The sequence below is a fragment of the Pipistrellus kuhlii genome, unplaced genomic scaffold, assembly GCF_014108245.1.
Source record: "Pipistrellus kuhlii isolate mPipKuh1 unplaced genomic scaffold, mPipKuh1.p scaffold_m20_p_10, whole genome shotgun sequence".
Taxonomy (NCBI): domain Eukaryota; kingdom Metazoa; phylum Chordata; class Mammalia; order Chiroptera; family Vespertilionidae; genus Pipistrellus; species Pipistrellus kuhlii.
Window position 1 is genome coordinate 30,512,883 of NW_023425405.1, and position 23,437 is coordinate 30,536,319.

The 23,437-nt window shown below is 34.9% G+C and overlaps 1 protein-coding gene across 1 annotated transcript in view; it reads left to right on the forward strand.

Moving 5' to 3' along the window:
• AGMO (alkylglycerol monooxygenase) overlaps positions 1 to 23,437 on the forward strand; it is a 257,909-nt gene that overhangs the window by 116,728 nt on the left and 117,744 nt on the right. The window contains exons 6-10 of the mRNA XM_036429286.2: positions 12,135 to 12,201; positions 14,819 to 14,884; positions 14,970 to 15,049; positions 18,668 to 18,802; positions 20,332 to 20,448. Coding sequence (XP_036285179.1) covers positions 12,135 to 12,201; positions 14,819 to 14,884; positions 14,970 to 15,049; positions 18,668 to 18,802; positions 20,332 to 20,448 — 465 coding nt within the window. The remainder of the gene's footprint in view (positions 1 to 12,134; positions 12,202 to 14,818; positions 14,885 to 14,969; positions 15,050 to 18,667; positions 18,803 to 20,331; positions 20,449 to 23,437) is intronic.

Below are 23,437 nucleotides of genomic sequence, written 5' to 3' on the forward strand. Positions count from 1 at the left end.
TAGGTTCTCTCACTTTCATATTTTCTACATGTTGCTATTCTATATGTTTTTCAAGGCTCAACTCAAATTCTTCTTCATAAAAGTGTTTTCTCTTTTAAGAGCAAGTACCTATATAGATTAGATTGTGTGTCAGTCACTAGACTATGATTTCACAAAAGCTACTTAATTGATCATCATACAACCTTATGACCTCAATTCAAAGTGAGGACATTGAAACTATGTAAAGATTAAGGAAATTATCTAATGTTGTTGCAACTAAATGGTAGTAGATCCATGATTCAATAATAATTATCTCTCTTTCCTCATCTGAATATAGTATCATTTACATTTCTTAGAGAATTCCTAGTTTGTCCAGAACTGCCCCAATATATGCCTATTTTCCTGGCATAATTGTTAATAGCACAGCTATATACTCTCTTAAATTATCCATTATACACTTGAGTTTTCCTCTTAAAATACTCTTTAATCTCTCTTTCCCTTTCTGTTTTCATTTCCTCACCTTAATTTATGGGCCTATCATTAATTACATAGTTGGTTACAATAGAATTCTATTTATTTTCTATTTCTACAAACTCTTTTTTCTCTCCCTTATATCTCAATACATAAACTGAGATGATCATTTTAGGAGCCAATGATTAAACACTCCTAACATGTGAATAAACATCAACAATAGGAGATTTCAGATGGTTCTATTGCCTACCAGATAAAATCAAACACCTAAAATTCAGCAATAAGTTTCGGGGCCTTTAAATATAAGCTTTGCTTACCCCTCCATTCTCATCCCATTAGCTGGTCCAGTTAAACCACACCGTTTTTTACTTCCAAAGTATACCAAATACTTATTCATTCTGAGTATTTGCATATGCTTTCTCTGGGAAGCTCTTTTTCCAAACATTCTTCATAATACAATTCAATTACTACTTCTTCTGGGATGTCTTTTTCATCTCCTAGAGTTAAGTGGACTTTTCTTTAAACTATTCCTGTGTTTATTGCTATTTCCATATTGGCAGTTACTGTTTAAGAACATGAGTTTGTTGAGGGACATAAATGAAATAGCACATTAGTTCCTGCATATGGGGAGAATCCAACTAATGATGATGACATTTAATTCTATATTGTATTTGTTGCTTAATTCTGTCTCTTCCATTATTCTCTGAGTTCCTGGATAGCTAAAAAGTAGTGTTAGATATTAATATATTATATATGTATATATTTGTATTTATATATGGAATATACTTACACCATATCTCCTTATAGCATGTACATTTTGAACAGTTATGTTTACGCATCTTTTGGAATTATAAGGAATTTTAGGGAAGAAGTTATATTTCAAAATATATGCTTTTGAAAAATGTTTCTTTTAACAAAATCAAATTTATGCTTTTTTTCTATTAAGTTCTTATTCAAAAAGTACCTATTTCTATCCCTTCCCCTCCCTGTTTTTTCCTTAAAATATGTTGGGATATTTCTAGTTACAATCCTCCCTTCTCATTATTCTTCCTTCTTTAAAATATAATTTACTTCACCATTTTTTTTAAGAAAATGCCCATTTTTTTTAAATATTTTTTTATTTTATTGATTTTGTACAGAGAGGAAGGGAGAGAGATAGAGTCAGAAACATCAATGAGAGAGAGTCTTCGATCAGCTGCCTCTTGCACACCCCTCACTGGGGATATGCCCGTAACCAAGGTACATGCCCTTGATGGGAATTGAACCCGGGACCCTTCAGTCCCCAAGCTGACGCTCTATCCATTGAGCCAAACAGGTTTCGGCTACTTCACCATTTTTATACTGTCTCTGTGATCTCATGTTTAGTCTATAGCTGTAATGTAAATTCTCTTAAGGATTTGCAATCAATGTTTCCACTGACTCACTTAACACATTCACAGGAACATTCGACACCACCTTGAGTCAACATGTCTAAAATGTACTTCATTAGGACTCAAATCAGCTGCTCTTCTTTACTTCCATTCCTTAAAGTCAACATCAAGATAAAACCTTATTGTCACCTTATCAATTTTATCTCTTTTGTGGACTATCTTTAATTCAAATCCTATACATATTCTCTCTATAAATGATCTTTTGTTCTATTATACACTTCATTTTAAAATAATTTTCCTACTGTGCTTGTTCATGCATAAAATGTATTAGATACATAAATGTCTTTGAAATACACATATTCCAAAAATATTGCATGAGCACTTACTCTGTGTCAAAGAGGCCATCAGCCTTCTGACCTGAATCAGCACCCCTTGCTAATAGCATTTTGAGGGTTACAGTCTTCTTCAAGAATCTATTGGATTCTAGTGTCTCTTTCCTGAAGGGGAAGAAAAAAACTTCAAAAACTATGTTATGAGGCTTCTGAAACTCATCCATATATTGTCTCAAAAGTCATAGGACATTTAAAAAAAAATGTCTGCTGTGAAAGAGCTGGAATGTGAGGCTTTTAGACATAAGATATATTATGGGGATCTGCTTATCAAAATTGGAGAGGAGGTCATCTTTGGAACAAGGCAAACATATTAGCTAAGACATAATGGTTAAAAGTATATATTTTGTAATCAAAAGTAAATCTATCCTCTATTAGTGTGTTCCCAGAACCTAAAAGGTGGAAAATTAAGAAATGTTTGTTTTATGAGTAGGTCTGAATATTTAGTAGAGTTATTTGAACTCTTTAACCTTGCTTCCTAATCTGTTAAGTGAAAGTAATCACGCCCACCCCATAGGAGTGTTATTAGGATTAATGAAATTATGTATATATTAAGTGTATAATCTTGGAAATAATATGCTTTCAATAAATGGTAGTTATTATAGAAAATCCAAAAGACTACAAATTGGAATCCTATATAAGAAAAGGCTAATATGCAAATCAACCAAACATCAGAATGACTGGTTGCTGTGATGCTCACTGACTAGAAGGAGGCAGGTGCTCAACACGAGAGCTGCCCACTGGTGGTCAGTGTGCTCCCACAGGGGGAGCACTGCTTAGCCAGAAGCTGGGCCCAGGGCTGGTGAGCATAGTGTGGTGGCAGGAGCCTCCCCTGCCTCCACAGCAGCACTAAGAATGTCTAACTGTTCATCCAGCACTAAGGCTGGATCCTTGAGAGGTCCCAGACTACCAGAGGGTGCAGGCAGGGGGCTGAGGGACCATTCCCCTAATGTCATGCATCGGGCCTGTAGTTAGTACATAAAGTCTGAGCTAGAATAGAAGCAAGTATAACTCTTGTGATCACCACATGGATCAAAATTATCTGGGTCCTTACTCAAGATAAAGAATGATGGTCACCTTTTTTCAGAATCAAAATTTCTGGTGAGACTAAGAATCTCCATTTGAACAAACACCCTAAAGGGATTAGATTTAACATTGACTTGTTGAAGTTTGAATACAGAAGGTGACAGTAAGCTTATTGAAGATAAGTTTATATATTTTATTCATCTTTGCTTTCCTATTGTCTTGAACTTGAATAACCATCAGCAAATACATTATTAATTAATTAATTGATCATGTTAACTAGATTCTTTATAATATATACATTTATTGGAAAACGAACGTGAAGAAAATACTCATAGCAAAGTCTTGGATCTGAGAGAACTAAATTATGTGTCCTCCCAAATCCATGTTTAAGCCCTCATCCCCCATTCAATGGTATTTGGAGATGGCAGATAATTGGGTTATGAGAATGGATTAGTATTAGTACCTTTTAAAAAAAGAGACATTAAGAGAGAGATGATATAGCAGGCAGGCCATTCTCACCAAACACTGAATAAGTTGGCACCTTGATCTTGGACTTCCTAGCCTCCATCACTGTAAGAAAAAAATGATTGTTGTTTAAGCCTCCCAGCCTGTTATATTTAGTTATAATATCCCAAACTGATTAAGACAGGATATATTGATTAATGAAAAATCCCGAGGGGGCAAGGGGACAGATGATACACCTTAGCTAGTCTTTAGAAGAAAAATATGCAAATGAACATAGGGTAAATGAACTTAAGAAAAACAAGTATTTGTAAGTTCTAACCTACTGGTTTAGAATTCATTCTATTATATTTGACTTTGAAAAATTAGTATACAAATGTTTTTAACAGATCAAACTTCATAATAGGTGACAATCAGGAGATCTGGCCTATGAGATTATAAGATTTGAAATGCAGATTTATGTGTTTTATTCATAAAAGTATCTAATGCTTACACAGTGCCAGGTACATGGCTGGTAATCTATTACCATTTGTTGATTAATGAATCTCAAAGCAACACCTGAAATTGGAAATTTGTTCATGATGGCAGTCACAATGTACTGAGTTTTAGAATGAGTTGAATGTTAGAAGAATGCATTATATAACTACCTGGATGGGGTTGAACAAAAACTACTTAACCTCTCAATTTATCAATCACTTTCTTTTATCAAAATGCTGCTTTTATGACTATTATTACTACTAATGTGGTTCATTTTCTTACTGAGTGTCCAAACTGGTAAATATAAAATGGTGTCACAGGAATGAAGTTTTGCATAGTTATCTTATGAATGTTCACCATTTTCCTTCTGTCAATTTAATATGTATTTTTAAAAAACAGTCACTTGGAATCGACCTCCCTTTGAAGGAACACATTCAGCAGTTACTTGTATTCATTTTTCCAGGAAAAGTCAAGTGTTATCCAAAATGTAAGCTGAGACAATTATTTTTAAATGCTAACTTGTCCAGCTCTTGTCCTCATGTTCGAGGAATAATTCAATGTTAAGTGACAAGAATCAGCCTTCAAGATAATTTATTATAAATACAGTCATTTAAAACTATTGTTTATTGTATAAACATAGCCTAGTCTCATTCTTCTTAAAACTAAGCTTTTAACTCGTTAACCCTGTGGTATAGATACATCAGAAATTTACTCCCTATGAAGCTCTCTATGATCCCAACAGCCCGGATTCTTCCAGATTGTTTTATTTCCAAACTAAAAATATTGTTTTTTCACTCTTTAGTGTGGAAATTTAGCTACCTTCATATTACATGCTTACTGAAGTAGAAAACTGCCTAATCAGATAGGAAAACATTTGGCTGTGAATAAATCAGCATTTGCTGAAGATTTCAAAGTGTGAAAGTAGGCATATCCTACTAGCTTTGCTTTATCTTGCTTCCCTATAGAGAAATCATAGGCTAATATGGCTGCCCCTGCCATCTGTCTAAATACTTGAGTTGTTGTCTTGAATTAACACAGCAGAACTAGTGGGGGATGTAATTAAGATTTTATTTTTACACTTTATCACCAGATGCTCTGCAATATAAATTATCCATAAATGTTCAGATTGATTAAGATTTTAACAAGGAAAATGGTTAATGTTTAGAGATCCACTAATTCAGAACAAGAAGTACAATTATTTAATGGTATAGTGTGCATGGTTTTTATCCATTTTCTAAAACTACATGAATTGCTATAGATTATCTTTAGAGTGAAAAACATATTCCTACATATATTCAAATAATGAAATCTGATGTTGTCACTCATTCTTCCTTAACTTAATAATTAAATTACCAGCTATTAAATGGTAATTTCCATTGTTCCACATGGTGATCTTTCAAGAAATTTTAACACAGGTCTGGCCCATGTGGCTAACTGGTTGAGATTCCACTGTGAATCAGGAGGCCACAATTCCATTCTTGGTCAGGACATATTCCTGGGTTGTGGGCTCAATTCCCAGTTAAGGGGCATGCAGGAGGCAGCCAGTCAATGATTTTATTTCTATTAATTGATGTTTCTGTTTCTCTCTCCCTCTTCCTTGCACTCTGAAATTAATAACAATAAAAAAAGTAAAAAGTAAATAAAACCTTAAAAAAAGATCTTAAGATGGGCACTCAATAAATATCTATTGAATAAGTTGAACCCACATAAGTTATTTTGATTTCCAAATAGTCAATTGAAAATATTTATAAACAAGGTAGAATTTGTGTGCATTCCCCAAAAACAATCAATGAAACTCTTTGCAAAGCTGCAAAATTGGGAGCTATACAAAACATATATTTTTACTAAAGATAATTTCAGCTTTTGACCTAGAAAACAAGCTAATTTTTTTTGCATTTTTATTTTTAAATTAAAAATTTTTGAGCTGGCATTGATTAATAAAATTATTTAGGTTTCAAGTGTATAATTATATAATACATCATCTGTATATTATATCGTATATTTACCACCCAAAATCAATCTCCTTCCATCACTATATATTGGAACCCCTGCTTCTTGTTAGATAATTATTGTGCCAATAATAAATTTAAATTGGTTAGAAATTCAGATATCTATTCTGTACAATTTAGTAATTTAAAAAGAAAAAAACTGATTTTCTCATCTTTCCACAGGAAAAAAAAATAAGCTTTTTTGTAAAAGCTTTTTTTCTGAATAGTTTTATCTATCCACTGAAGAGTCCAATGGACTGTAAATAATCTTACTGGTTATTTATTTTAAATATTTATTGCTGCATTCATTTTTATTTCTAAAACCTAATAAGTTCCATAGAAATTCAGTAAATGTTTGCTGAGTGAATGAACTGGCTAACAAGAGATTTCTTGCTCTGCTTATTATGGAAGTAGCTTTTAATAAGAGGCTTTGATAAAAATGTATAAATACAGGTTTTAATCATTTTAAACATTTGTAATGGTAAGAGAAACTTTTATTGGTAGTTTGGTACTTAAAATAATTGTTGACTGGCACATGAGTAGATATTCAAAATATAATAAATATGTTAATACATATTAACATGTTAATATGTATTAACATACATATTTTATTTATATTAATGTATATTAACATACATGTTTTATTAATATATATTAATAACATTAATATACAGGGTTTCTATATGTAAATAGAATTAACAAGTGGAATATATAATTGAAAGGTCATAGAAATAGTTATAACCAACCTAAATTCCAAAAAGATATGTATGAGCTTATATTTGATTATAAAGATCTTTCCAAATAAAGTACTCTCTAAGTTTTGCACACAGATGCACATGCACACATGATTAGATAAAGAGATTTTTTTTTTAAAAGGAAAGAATGGCGGGGAGAGGAAGGAGAGAAGAAGAAGAAAGAAAGGAAGGAGGAGGGGAGAGGAGAGGAAGAAAGAGAAGGGGATGGGAAGGAAGAAAGGGACAGAGAGAAGAAGGAAAGAAAAAAGAAAGGAAGAAAATTTGACCAGAAAAAACAGCTAATCATGGTATAGCTATTAGTCTATTTCATTTTAGTTTGGGTTTGCATTGAACATTGCCACCGATTTACCTGAAAACTTTTGTCATTTTCACACTGCACTTCAAGCATATCTTTCTCAGCTCAGTAAAACATAACCATGGTTTTTATATCAGATGATAAATGTATTAGGAGCTGGTTTAGTATTTCCCTTAAATACTTACTGCAGTGAAACATGGAGGCCCACAATGGTATGGGTCCCTCTGGAACATCAATCATACATGATGCTGTGAAGAAAAGTCTTGACTAGTTAGAGTCAATGTCATCACTCTAACCTATGCTCATCTGAATGCAGGCATTTTCCTACTATGGAGATTTTATTTCACTTCACCCCCAACCCAGTCACTCCTTAGCATTTATCATATTGTTAGCACATTTGTCTTTATAATGAGGATTCTGTAAAGCACACGCTTCTGAGGACATATTTTCCCCATTATGATTTTCCCCTCTCAGACAGGAAGCATGAATATGTGTAAGCATCTCTTATTTGGAAATAACATTGCAATTAAGTGTAAGCATCTGCCTTCTCTCTGAAAAGTACTTATAAATATTCCTATGGCCTTTCAATAATATGTTCCAGTGTTTTTAGTGCCAATTTGCAGATAATTCAACATTCCCACTATTAGTCTAAAATTAAACAAAACAATAGAAATAAGAGGGGTTTTTAAATTGTATTTAGAATTTCTTTTTCCAACTTCAGTATCCATAGTGAAGTGTGAAGAGGCAATTTCAAAGCAATTCAGACAAAGAAAATACTTTTTGTCTTGAATTAACTGAATATTTTTGTTAAAAAATGGCTTGTTCTTCAACTTGACCATTGGTTGTTTCTGTATTCTTAACTGACCTACATAAATCGAACCAGTCAATGGTTCCCAATAAGAAGAAAAAGAAAAATAATTAAGAACTGTGTAAAATGAAATACTTTTATAATAAATGATTCTAGGCAATTTTTATAACCTGGTCCTCAGGTTGAGAAAACTACAGGCTGCATTGCTTCAAAGACCTAAGACACCAAAAGTGCCTAACATACCACGAGAGGCAGTATAGAAGCTGAAATCCCTGTAATCTTTGTAAATTCCGGGATTCATTTTAATGGAAATGTAGTCAAAAAGTATTTGGTTATTATTTTCCATTAAAGTTCTAAAATAGTAAATTACTTTTATTTGGTAGAAAAATTGCTAAGCCTCTTAAAAGCAGAATGATAGAAAACTAGAACGATTCCTGAACTAAAACAGAAACAACTCTAGGGCCTCCTCCCAAGCTCTTTAAACTTGCATTAGAAATTTAATTTCTGTGAGCTTCATTTTTATGCTTTTTAAAATAATAGAATAGTAGACTATATTATTTTAAATCCTCTGTACATTCTAAAATTTCATAATTTAAATTAATACATTTAAATTTTAAAAAGAGACAAATAACTAACTTCCAAAAATGAAAATAGCTGCAATTATTTCCACAGTATTTTTCTGAAGTGGTTCAAAGTGAGCTTTGGTAGAATTGCTAAATGACTGAATTTGCAAAAGTGGGCGATAATTGAGTTGTTATGCTCAGCCCTTATTAATTATTAATGTGTTCTCTTTGATTTTGAATCAGAAGGGTTTTCCACCAGAGAGATTCTGACTGGGCCTGTCTGAATGATGAATCATCTCCCACACGGAGGTGGTCTTTCCCAGCTCCAAGGTACTCAGAGGCACTACCAGGAAATTTAACTGTGGTTGCCTGTGTTGTACTTGGCTTTTAACTTAAAAAAAAAAAAAAGGAACTTTCAATATTGATATCACCATGCTTTAGCCTGTAGGAGCAAAAGATTTTCTTTGAGGAAAAAAGAGCTTGACATTAAAAAACAATGCACTCGGCCAAGGCTCCAATCTGAATGCACTCAACATTTGTGTGGCTTTAAATCTGGCTGCACACACATGCCAGGCCCAAGGATCAGAAATGCATCTGGGTCGCAGAAGCCAGCCCTGTAGTCTCCTCCACCCTCTTTTGTTGGCTGTTTTTGTAACATATGTTAGGCACCAAGGAGACAAACAAGGATAAAATGGTATTCTCCTTTCCCATATGATTCTCTGCCAGAGAGACAAATCCCAACCAAAGCATCAGATTTCAATGTTCTGACTACTGAGAAACCCCACTTTCTTGTTCTCTGTCCATCACCATTCTTCTCAGCACATATTTTTCTACCAAGTACAAAGCAATGTAGGCTAATAAAATACAAGGTTCTTTCTCCCCACTCCATTTCCAATTTTTGGTCACTAATAATGTGTTAGTGACATAATACTTCATTGAAATGCCATTTGATATAAAGGCTACCTATTCACAGTATTTTGAACTCTTGAAATAAAGAAAATACAGATAGCCCATTGTCTGAGTTCTGTTCTATGAATTAATCAAAGAGTCAGTTTGCATCTCATATTTATCATGGAAATAACTTTAAAAATGGCGATAGAAGTCCATTAGAGGAGAGGGAAAGAGGCCTAAATTATCATACAACAAGCAATATTACATATGCTTTGTATGCAAATGTTTCTACAACCCTCAGGCAGGTTAATGGTGGGTCTAATAAGGAGATGGTGGCACCTGCCCCATGGACGCATGCAGCTTCTTATGTGGCCACACTGCCATCATTTATCCCTCAAGAGGATACAGGCCCCGCAAGCTGAGAATGGTGTGGCTGCTGTGGCTCTGCACATTAGCAGAGCACTTGTAAATCGGGTGTTTTAACGTCAGAGATCACCAAACAATGATTAAGCCCTGATATATAGAGCTGTAATCTAGAAGTATGTTTGGGATTTTAGGGGTCTATTTGAACTGTGCATAAGTGTATATTATTAGAGAAACAGTTTCTTTCACTTAAAATCTTAAAATCATCAACTATTCAGAAAAGTAGAATTAATAATGGAATGAATTTATGTATCTTCATCACTTCCGTTCATGAGCTATCTTTTTTTATTTTATTTTTTATCGCAAAATACTTTGTAGCAAAACCTAGATCTCAAGTCATGTATACTTCAGTTTCACAACTGTAAAAGTTACATTTCATCTCCAACATAATGATGATGGATTATAACTCCCAAACGCTGCTTTTATCATATAATACTATTTATAATCAATTTCCCACATTGCCTATAAAACGTCTCATGTTTACTGTGTTCAAATCAGTATTCAAACAAGATTCCTCACAACATTGGTTGTTATCTGTTTGAAATATAATACATTTTCTTAAGCAGTACTCTCTGACTGTCCCCTCCCATATCACTGACTTGTTACAAAATTCATGTCAATGTCATGATTGTTACCAAATTTATATCACATCAATATCACATTCCCTTAAGGATCATTTAAAAAATTTTAGAACTTATACATCCTCTAAATGGAACTTAACACTAGGGGTGAGTAATTTTGTAAAATATCCTAACAGTGTATTATTTTTTTTGTCATTGGTAGGTTCTAATAAATCTGTTTAAAGAGTGATTAAGGAGAGCAAAATATTGTTATCTTCTATAACCCATGGAAGAAAGAATAATGTAATTGAGATTTTAAAAGGTTCCAACATTACCCAATATTAATTATATCGCACAACCACTGTCTTTTTTACACATGGCCTGCTATTCTTGTTTATTACACCTACTTGGTTCCTATACTCCTTATGATTTACAGACTCTGAAACAGTGGATTCTTATTGAAAAATGTTGCAAGAGAACATTATAGAGTTATATACCAGGTTTTCAGGGGACTTTAATTATTAAAAAAAAGTCTCGTTTATATATCTGACATTGATTTGTGCCTCTAGGATACACTGGTAGATGGTATATCTACAGGTGAGAAACCAGTTAGGATTCTGTTTGAAAGAGCAGGATCACCCTGAGGTAAACAGCCTCAATAGTAGGTTGTTGCTACATGGCTGACTATTGGGTGAAAACAACTCCCCAAATAAATATAATACTGTATTTTTCTCTCCCCTATTCATGTTCTATTAACATAAATCATCAAAGACAACCCTAGCTGGTTTGGCTCAGTAGATAGAGTGTTAGCTTGCAGACTGAAGGGTCCTGGGTTTGATTCACGTCAAAGGCACATGCTGGGATTGCAGACCGAATCAATCCCCAGGGGAGGCTTGCAGGAAGCAGCTTTTAATGATTCTCTTTCATCTTTGATGTTTCTATCTCTCTCTCCCTCCCCCTTCCTCTTTGAAAAATCAATAAAAATATTTAAAATAAATAAATTAATAATTAAAGACATAGTTGAAATGTAAAAAAAAAACATGGGATAATTATGACTTGGCAATAAAACCATTCTACAGTACCATTTAAAATTCTCAGAACATTATTTTTTTGTACATTCTATTGATTTTTGACACAGAGGAAGGGGGAGAGGGATAGAGAGCTAGAAACATTGATGAGAGAGAAACATCAACCAACTGCCTCCTGCACACCCCCCACTCAGAATGTGCCCGTAACTCATGTATAATACATGCCCTTTACCATAATCGAACCTGGGACCTTTCAGTCTGCAGACCCAGACCAACGCTCTATTCACTGAGCCAAACCGGTTTCAGCCAGAACATTATATATAGATACTGTTATTACTTCCATTTTAAAGGTGACAAAACGAAGTTATAAAAAGCTTGTTGTTTTCCCAAGAACAGAGAGATAAATGGAGAATCCAGGAATCAAACTGAGGTATTCTAGCTCTTAACCTAATAGCAGCCTCTCAGAATAGATTTACAAGCTTATTTTTGTCTTTATGTGAGCACCAAGTGATAGAAAAACTTCCAATTATGATGCCAACCCTGAAACTTTTAATATACCTTAACCCATGAGGTGTTTCAATGTGAGTACTTATATATTACATGTGCATTTAATAACTGCATATATAAAGATTCCTTTTGCTTTAAACAGGTCATTGATAACCTTGGTCCTTTGGAGCTGATCCTTAACACGCCTAGCCATCACAGGGTGCATCATGGTAAGGAAATTGATCTCCTCTTTCCTTTTTCATTTATTTAAAATTATACTAGCTTTCATCACTTCATCGTAATTACCCAACATAGTCAGCACACACTGTGTAAATAGGCATCTCTTCTTCCTTTGAATCTCCAAAGGTAGAACCAGAAACAAACCAACCTACCATCATCAACTTATCTGGATTTTGCATTTTGCCTGAATCTCCTCAGGTGTAGGGGGGGACAAACGAACAAATAAAAAACTGAGCTAAACAGCTGAGTGGGTGGATGTACACTTTATATCTTGAAGGCCACTCCTTTACCTGATGCTGAGGGTCATTCATATCTAGAGCCAGAGAGTGCCTGATTTTGAAAACTGTTGGGATTTGAGAAAAGCCTAATAGGAAACACTTTACTTTTCTGCTTCAATTCTGTGAACAAGCCTTGCCTACACTGCAGTTGCCTGACAAAGAGAAAGTCCCATGTGGCTAGTGCCTAAAGTTTAAAGATGCCAACTTAAATAATAGAAATGTTTGCATTGTGCACCCAAGAATCTGGATAAGAATGTGCATATAAGCATTACATGTAAAGGGAGAAAAAAAGAGACCTGATTAACATGTTTATCAGCAGTTGAACAAACTGCAGACAATTCACGTAATGGGAAACTATATCCCCTTGACAACACTATATGACACACATTGGCATGAATGAATCTTACAAATATGATGTTGTGATAAAGAAGCCAGTAATAATAGAAGAAATACTATTGTTCTGTTTTATAAGTTTCCAGCAATCAGACAGCACAGGAGCACTGTAGGTCTGCCTTCCCGAGGCGGCAGGTCCCTTTTCCCATAGCAGGGGGCAGAGTGGGTGCCCAAGCTCCTCCAGAGAGACAGGGTCATGCTACACATGTCAGTTGCCTCCTGTGAAGTCAACAGCCATTCCCCTACCACAAGAGCATCATTAATGAGGGGTAGAGAGGCCAAGAGTGTTACACTCTTAGGATTCCTCCACATAAAGGGAAACATACGGAGTGGAGAAGAGCAAGGCCACATTGAAAAAGAAATAGTTGAGAGTTTCCCCTGTCTGATTTCAGAGCGCCTTTCCACACACGTTGCTTTATATCAGCTTCAGCACTATTAACTGAGGAGCCGGCGAGGCCATGGCATACTCAGCCCCAGGGCGCTCTCAGCCAGGTTCAATGTACCCGAGGGGGTGGTGGTGAAGGATTAGAAAAGATAGACAAGAGAAGGAAAGCTGGGACTCAGTGAGAACCTGCTTCCTTGATGGGGACCCAGCAGCGCCACAGACTACAAGCCGTGTCTTTATTTTATAGCAGATGCCATGAGCCAAAGGAAGGGCATGGTCAAGATGTTTACAACATTCTCGTGGGTTTCAGACCCACTCAATTACATGCACCTGATCAAGTTTTGTTTACTTGCAGCCTATGTCACGCAGGCATGTGGGGTCACGTTTTCCGACCATAGGTTCAAGCTTACAACTACAGCTGTTGGCTATAATTGTGCTGGGAGGTTCTGCCCTCCAGGCTGGGACTTGTACTTGTTGAACCTGTCCAAACATTGTAGCTGCACCCCATAATTAACATTTTCATATTAATTTTAAAAAGATCAGATAGTTCTTGGGGCCATGGGGTCTGTTCTGTGTATTACAGCATGTTGATCTCTACATACATAGATGCCAGTAACCTCTCAGTTGTGACTACCAACATCATCAGACATTGCCACATGCCCCCTGAAAGGGCAAAGTGCTCCCCAATCCAACTGGGAGCCACTGTTTACACCTGGATGGCCACAGGTTGTGTATCTGTGTACCAGCCCCACTCTACTTATGTACCGGCGGGAGATTTTTCCTGTTTTCACTTTCAAATGTGTATTTGCATGTGGGGAAGGCGTGTAAAAAAAAAGAGAACACCAGAAGCCAGTGGGTTTGTTGGAGTAGTGGTTTAGTGGGTTAATATTCTTTATCCTATTGGTAACCATTGGATTGTCTATTATTATTAAATAAATTATGCCCAGCTACTTAAATTATAATTTGAATATTTTAGAGCAGAAAAAATATCATAAATGTTAGGAGTATATAAAAAAATTGAGGTTAATTTGATTTTCATGATGTATTTTATAATTTTTAGAAATAGTAATATCTCACTCTAGATAGGAAATTTTCTTTCTGGAAAAAAATGCAGAGAAAATTAGTGGACCTAATTCCCTTAAAATTTTAACAAAACACAATTACACATATTATCTATCTTATTTTCCAGTGCTGTTTTTTTCTGGACCATTTAATTTTAATTATTATTTTTCATAGTCCCAAAATAGAATTGTTTATAATTATCCAAGATTTTTTAAAACCTGGAACATTGTAAACACACACTTTTTTTCATCTGGGATAATTCTTAATAGTTTTAAGGAAATATTTGCTCTTATTAGTAAAATTAATTAAAAAACAAAATGAAAACTCACTTTCCTAGCAAATAAAAGCTAGTGTTGTCAGTGGAAAGAGATTCCTAGGAAAAACATTCTGTTACATAAATCTTAGTTTTGTGAATGGCTTCAAGATGAGATATTTCAAGAATCATAACTTTATTCTTTAAAAATATTTTTAAAATGTTTTTTCTCATAGGCAGAAACCGTTATTGCATAGACAAAAATTATGCCGGCACACTTATTATATGGGATAGAATTTTTGGTAAGTAAAATGTACTAGAATTTTCAAAATTTAATTAGCTCCTTAACTCTCAGAAAGTCAAAGATCCTTAATGTTTGTCTTCCAGGGACATTTGAGCCAGAGGATAAAAAAGTTGTGTATGGTTTGACACATCCCATTAATACATTTGATCCACTCAAGGTGCAGGTAATGTATTCAGTTTTATTCTCTCTGAATTGATAATATTCTATCATTAAAAGAATAATAAGCAATATACTTTTAAAAGTAGTAGTGGATTACACCATCCTGGAAACATTTTTTAGTTGTGAAAGAATGTGAAAATAACCCTGATATTTAAACAAAGACTTAAATCAAGTTGGGCAAAATAAATTAGAAAGCAATTAATACAATTTTTAAACATGTCTACTACCTAGAATTTAAACATGGCTCTTTAGCAAACATATTCTTTCTCAGAATAGACCTGAAATTATATTCATGCATTCAGAACGGATGGTAGTAACATGTATAATTAAGGCTGATCCCACAGTAAGAAAAATATTTGCTTCAAGTCTACATGACTCTGGTTAGAAATTCAGTGCAAGGCTCTGCCCCCTCTTCCTGGATCTGTGTGCCAGGAACTATTATGTGTTGGTTAGGTCTGCATGTTCCCTCATCTGCGAAGACTTGTTTTCTGTCCTACACGTGGTATTGGTTGTTCACTGGTCTCAATGATTGGCACTAGAGAAATTAGGAATGTCTGTGAAGCTCCGATATGTCAGCCACAGACCACCTCAAACACTCCTGGGGTTAAGAGTAGTAAATGAAAAAAGATAAGAATGCTTGAAACCCTAAAGAGGCCAGTCAATGACAGTGCTGTCCCAGGGACTAGGCTTATGGCATTCAGAAAAAAAGAAAATTACAGGTTCATGTGGGTCTGCTTTTCAAACTTACTTCTTCACATTTTTAAGAAAGTAAAAATAAAAATAAATACATATTTATTGAGCTATTACTATTGCAGGCCATTGCTAACAGCATAGCATAAATATTTAATGTAAGCATTTCTAAAACATTTTGAGGTAGTGGCTCTTTTCAGCTTCAGTTGTTGGTGGATAAAACTGAGGTTCTCAGGATTTAAATGATTCACCCAATTACACACAGCTTGCTAAGGGTGAACTTAACCAAGATGGACTCTAGGCCAAGCCCAAAACTTGCCTAACTCAATTTAAATTTTACATGCTCCTGCTTCTTTACAGAAAAGACCATTGCAAATTACCTTCCTATTTCAAGTGAAACACATTTTTATCTCATACTTCAAAAGAAAAAAAAAAATGACTATTTTCTCTTCTCTACAGCATTTCTCTTTTGGTTTCTTGGTGTGTGTCTCTCTCTCTCTCTCTCTCTCTCTCTCTCTCTCTCTCTCTCTCTCTCTCTCTCTCTCTCTCTGCCATTATTAAAAACATATATCTTAGGAGAATACTAAAGAAGCATTTCAGGGTACTTTCTTAATAATAAGCTTTACAGAATCAAAACCACATTGGAAATAATACATTAAGAGCTGCTTCTTTACTTGTGTAGTCCTGTCTCTGTTGAGAGGAGATTAACAAGGAATTGGACAACTTGGTTTCTGTCCTATGTGGCAGAGCCTTTCAAACTTAAATGGCATGTGAATGGTCGGAGCATCTGATGAAAGTGTGGATTCTGCTCAGCAGGGCTGGGTCTGTCCAAGACTGGTTCTGACAGGCTCCCAGGCTATGTCTGCTGCTGATTCATGACTGAACATTTAAATAGAAAGGCTTTGGAATTGTGCACTCTTGCTAAGGAAGAGCAGCTCATGTAGAAGCCGAAAAGAAGAGATTGAAAACTGTACAACATGAGCTGCAGGAAAAATGGATACTTAGGATTTGGAGGGAGACACTATTCAGATAATCATAAGAATTTATGAGCCACTGCTGAATTTGTGTCAGTTTCATATCTCCAGGCATCTACCCTTCACATAAACATTTTATTTACTGTGGTAAGTGTCACAGCAGTGTCCATGGTTTAGTCTTCCACATGGCCAGGAATGTCAAATCAGCAACATGTGGTAATTAGGAGTTCCGAACCTACAAAAACATATACTTACTTTCACTTATATTCCTTTTTATCCAGCTCAGTGTCTCACCTTGTCTTCATAAGCATAGAAGAAAAAACACAAACAAAAAACCTTGGGATTTTTTTTTCTTTATTATTCAGCATAAACAATTCACCTTGCTCTTCTTTGGGGCCCAAGAGTTCCAGAGCATGGGGTAGCAAATAAGTGAGAAAGTACTTCTGATTTTAAAACATTACCATACACTCCCATGGTTTATGTCTAGTATGATAGTAATAAAATTGCAGTCAGGTTTAAAAACAACACAACAGGTATATATTAATGTATAATTTCTAAACACATTAACTTTCTGCATCATTACTATTATTGCAAAGCTCCAGGGTAAGTTCCCATCTAACATTTTCTTTTTCCTCAAAATTTGCTTCACTAAATCCTGAATGGTTCCTTAATTGCTTAAGATTCCTTATTTAATATTTAATCAATTTTTAAAACCATTTTTAACCCTAGCAGTTTGAATTCTTTGAGATACAGAGATAATGTAAGCAAGACCACAAATTTGTATGAAGCCAAACCTTCTTTCAACATTAATTTATTTCTACATTTATAATACAACTCATCTCTAGAGTCTATAGTTGATATTCAACCTCTGGATTATTTTTAATCCTATGATGGATTATGACAAGTGTGGCTTTTATAGCTAATTATCCTAATAGCTAATATTTATTGGGTACTTACCATGTATAGACTTACTTTTAACATCCTTCTATGTGAAATTTATGTTATTTTAACAGGGGATTCCTGTTAAAAGCCCAAGGCAAACTTTTGACTCAGTTATCAAACTTTTCCTTATTTTATTACAGAATACTAGATGACAGTGCACAGAATTCATGCATGGGAGGGGGAGATCCCTCAACCCAGCCTGCACCCTCTTCAATCCGGGACCTTTTGGGGGATGTCTGACTGCTGGTTTAGTCAGCATCCCTCTGGCAATTCAGGACTGCTGACTCCTAACCGCTCACCTGCCTAATTGCCTCTAACCACTTTGCCTGCCTACCTGATTGTCCCTAACCACCCTCCCCTGCTGGCCTGATTGCCCCTAACTGCCTCTGCCTCAACTCCTGCCAATGTGGCTTTGTCCTGACGGAGGACTGGATGACCGGAAGATATCCAGTCAACCTGGTCTAATTAGCATATTACCCTTTTATTAGTATATATATAGCATATTTAATACAATACTTAGAGATCTGCTATAGAAATAGCTTTCAACATTTTTCCTTAATATGACATGTTTGTCTATAACTCAGTAGGATAAATGATTTTTTAAATAAGTGACATATATTCAATCTTTATATCTTTCCATGTTCAAGGTAATAACCATTTAGCAAAACTTTAGAAAAGATGTCATTTGACATGGATATTGAGTACTCAGGATTCTAGTTAATCCCATTAGAAGCAAAGCCTCTTAACTCACTTTTTCTGCTTTGCTGAGTTTCTAAATAATTGACCTATTTTTTAATTTCCAAGGTATAATTCTGAAATATTGACAAGGACACATTTAAATTTAAAGGTATGCAGAATACATAAATAAATTATAATTTTAATGCAGTTGCATATTAAATAACATTAATCAAATTATATATAACATACTAAATATGTAAAATACATTAAATTAAGTACATTATTTAATCTTTTAAAGATATTTTTATTTTAAATAAGCTATTTTTTTATTCTTTTAGTTACACCATTTAGTTTACATGTGGACTAAATTCTGGGCCACACCTGGAATCTTCAATAAGTTCTCTGTCATATTTAAAGGACCAGGATGGGGACCAGGTAAACCAAGACTTGGACTAAATGAAGAAATCCCTGAGGTAAATAGAGTTCCTGAGTTTGATGATGGCGATGATTAATCTCTTATAATAAGGTCTACAGCCAGCCTGTGTATATGCTGAGTTCATGCAAATCTGAAGAAAAAAAAACACACAAAAAAAGATATTCTCTTAAACAGATGTACCCTGGAGGTGCATAACTTAATGAGTGGACACCACCCAGGGGCCAGTAAGAGGGTGACTTCCCCCACTTAGACACTGTCTCTTACCAGAAATCATTGGGGATGGAGCAGCAGAGGCAATTTTGAAGCCTACCCAAATCCATAGCCAGGAGACATTGTGTAGTTCAGACACCCATGCAGCTCAGCCACAGAATCATAAACCATTGGAGATGGAGGAATCCTTAAAGATGAATTAGTCTAGTCTTTATTTTGTTCATGAAAACCTGAAGTCTCCAGAATGGGAGGTCTAAAGTCACACCAAGATGATGTAGTTATTGGATTAGACCACACCATTATTCATTCTGTAGTAGAATAGAAACATTAAATACAGAAATCCCATTTTAAAACAAAAAATAAGCAAGGTCTAGAGATTTAAAAACTGGAAACCAAATGAAATATTCAGTTTTAGTCCGTAATTCCTCTTATAGACATGGAAAAGGAATTTCTTCCCAGGTATTCAGGATTTATATTGTTGTTCCTTATGAAAATAACTGCAATTAATAGTAATATAGAAATAATCGAAATAGTAAACTATTGATTTCAAAGATAACTATGAGTATAAAATTTAGCCAGTATTTCAAGGAAATAATATATTTCATATGGATGTTATTCTTATTTTAAAAAATATACTGATATAAGTAAGGTTTGTTTTCTCACCTAGTTATGAAATATTCCATATTGAAATTTCTCAGATGCTTTGGTTATATTCAGTCAATTATATAAAAAGAGCTAACTTGATATGTGAAAATATTTTGCTTATTTCAGCTCCAAAAAAGTCTAGTTAACTATTGTCTATTTGTTGTTTTTTAAAAAGATAACCTAAATTAATATTTTTAAGTCATATTGTTGCTTAAATCTGAATTTAAAAATAGAATCATAGTGTTTCTTGGAAACAGTTGTTTGAGAAAGTTGTTTCTAATAGGGCAACATTTCCCTTTGAGGCATAATTATTTCCACTACCCAAAAGTCACCTTCCATTTTTCCCTTTTGCTATACTTTCATGTACATATAATCATGGACATATTTTTCTATTTATATTTTCATATTTCATATTTTCGTGTTCATTTTTGTTATGTTTATCACCAGTAAGTATTGCCAAATCAGTTCTTACTTTGTTCTACATAAGACAGACTAAAATCAGGATCAGAATGCTGAAATGAAAAACAAGTGTCCTAACTTTTACATTTTTTTTCTATCTCATAAAAATGAATGTTAGAATCATTTTTTTGAGCAGGGAGATAGCAAAACCTTTGCTTTCTTTCTGCATATCTTCTCTTCATAGTCTGAATTCAAATGAGAGGAATAAGCCAGGAAGCGATATCAATGAAAGGCTTCTTCTTGTCTTCCTAGGTCACCGGGGAAGAAGTTCCCTACTCATCACCAGCGCCTTACCTGTTGAAGATCTATACAGTTGTACAGTTTGCTGTGATGCTGGTCTTTTATGAAGAGACCTTTGCAAATAAAGCTGTAAGTGTTGTCATTTTAAATAGTGTGAAAAATTATGTCATTTTTCTTGATAAAATATCTCACATTAAAACAGGTAAATTTATTCTTCTAGACTACTGAATGTAAATTGATTATATCAAAGTGCTTCAGTATAGAATTTCCATCAAATGGTATGTTATTGATCTAAATGATAAAGAGTAAATAATTTGCCACAAACAGATTTCTCATCTATTACAAAAAAAAGTATTTTGGAAGTTAGAATTAAATGTCTGAGAAAATACTTTATATTAATTTTAACCTACTTACCTTAAATGACAGCATACCCTGATACTTTGACATTAGAAAGTTTAAATGTAGGTTGACTTCATTTGTTTTTTCCTTTCTAAACATTCAGAATATTCAGGATAACCAGAGCACAGGATCAGGGTTAGAATCTGGATTCTAAACCAGGCATCGGGGGAGGTTTTTTTTATTTCTTTGTGTATGTATGTGTGTATGTATTTGCCACATAAAAATACTCCCACTGTGTACAGTTTTTAGAAAACAAAAGTAGCATAATGTATGTAAAAATTTATAATACATTGTAAAAAGATAAATACAAAGGTATTTTTAAATGTGTTTTGTTTTCTAGATTTATTTATATTATTTTCTTCCTGAAATTATTTGCATTAGTTCAAAGAGGTACTTAAATTATACTAAGGTATCTAATTTGGAAGTAGGTGAACTTGAACATAGAATCATAGAAGATAAAAAATCAGTGTATTTGGCTTTGTTGCCAGGAAAATATATACCTCATGAAATAACCTCATTTTCGGGCATTTTGACAGCTCAGTTGAGTCAAATAATGCCATCAGGAATCTTCTAATTTTTTCTTACAGCTCTGCTTTTCTCAAAATGCAGATTCTCCTCCAGGTTTTCAGTCTTTGTAGTAGCAAGGTGGATGCCAGGTCGCTCTAGCTTTCAGCACTGCCTCACAAAAAATGCTAGAAGTGAAAGTTTTACAGTCTGATGTGAAGGCTCGGGTCAGCTGGGTATCACTGAACCAGGCAATGCGGTCAAGTGCGGGTTATTGTCATTCAGTCTATGAATGGGAAGACAGGGTCAGCTCCATAGGATCCTCATTGACTGAGAGGAGGGATAGGATGATTTGGAAGAAAATTGAGATGGTAATAAATAGAAAAAGGGAAATAGATTGGAGTTGGCAAAAATAAATACTAGACCTCCATAAATCATTCTCACACACAAAAAAATATGTGATTTGAACTTGTTTTAAAAAAATATGCTTTAAACGCTTATAAAAATCCATATATATAAATCTTCCTGTAGGATACCAGAAATGTCATGAGACTATAATGGTGGGATATACTGGCTTACTGCTGGCACCCGCATACACACATGCACTACAACTAATGAAGCCAATTCCATGTTGTAGCAGATTCATTTGCCTTTAGTTTCACAAGAGGTTAAATTAGAACCCAAGAATATATTTCAGGAGCAAAGCTTTCTTAGAGGTAGCATGAACTATATCCCTCTCAGCAATGTACCTGTAGATATCAAACTACCCTAATATTTAGAATTATTGATGGCTTAACCTAAGGCCTCACAATCATCTCTTCAAGTAGTATATAATTAGCCTATCACTGATTACTTTGTTATCTTCATTAGTTCATCTAACTGTGACTAAAATATATATGTGATATAGAATTCAGATAGTTGAATGAAACCAGAAGAAAAGCAAGATCATCTGCATCTAAATACAGCACAGGGAAAATTAGGTCTGTAATTGTGAGTACATAACACATATTTTGTTCTTGTATTACTATTATATTTATTACTAGTGGCCTGGTGCATGAAATTTGTGCACATTAAAAGTTAATTAAGGAGAGGAAATATTTTAATATTGCTATTTGCCCATTCTCTATAATAGAAGTGTCTGGCTAGCCCCACCCCCATTGGGTGACACCAGGACTCAGCAGGCCCCACCCCCATTAAATCCCATTGGGCAGAGGATGCAGCCTCAGGTTCCCTGGCCCTGGCCCACGACAGGCAGCCTCACCCAGACCCACCGCGCCACGAGACCCCAGACCATCTGTGCTGCAGGACCCATCTGTGCACCTCCAGTCATTTGGTCGTTATGGATAAAAATAAAGACATGCACTTAAGCATGCACATTCATTTTCAATGCCTCATTTGTGTGCATTCTCTAAATTGTAAAATAAGTAAGATCTTCAGCCAGATTATATCATAATGTCAAGTTCCTTATATAATGACACATACCATTCTCTCCATTCAGTATGCTCAATTTGAATGGATTAAATGTATGTGACTCATATGAAAGGCACTGCTGCTTGCTCTTAATAGAGGAAGCATTAGCTCATTACCTACTGCCATAAAGTAATTTAAAGGACATATACTGACTTGAAGAAAAGAAGGAAAAATAACAAACACACACACACACACACACACACACACAAGCGTTTAGTGCTGTGGACGACAGAATCTTCTCCTTTTCCCTTTGTTTTTTTTCTGCTTTTCCCATGAACCTATTTGCACTCTGCCTCAAAACCAACACAGAAGATAAAATCAGATGCTATAATATGCATTTAATAGTGCCATTTGAGTACAAAGAGGTGTTTTTCAACCTTTACTGCTTCTTCTATTTTTTTAAATCAATGCAGCTCAAACTTGCTCCCAAGTTCCAGGAGCCAGGCCAGCGTGGCTGTGCGGACACACCTTCGCCCTATAGGTGCTGTCAGGCTTCAGGGCTGGGGCAGGGAACAGGCCAGGTGTTGCTGGAAACGAATCAGCTTTCCTCTCTATAGCAGGAGTCTTTTCATTATAAAACACAAAGCAGCTGCCCTTTTCCATTACCCCCATCCCCAGCCCTCCTTGGTAGGGGCAGGCGGGTTAGATAGGGGCTGGGAGGATATTTACTCTCGGCTCTTTGATTTCTCTTATTTAACTGTGCCCAGTGACAGCTTCTTCTCTGAGCACAATGCCAGCTGGCTCA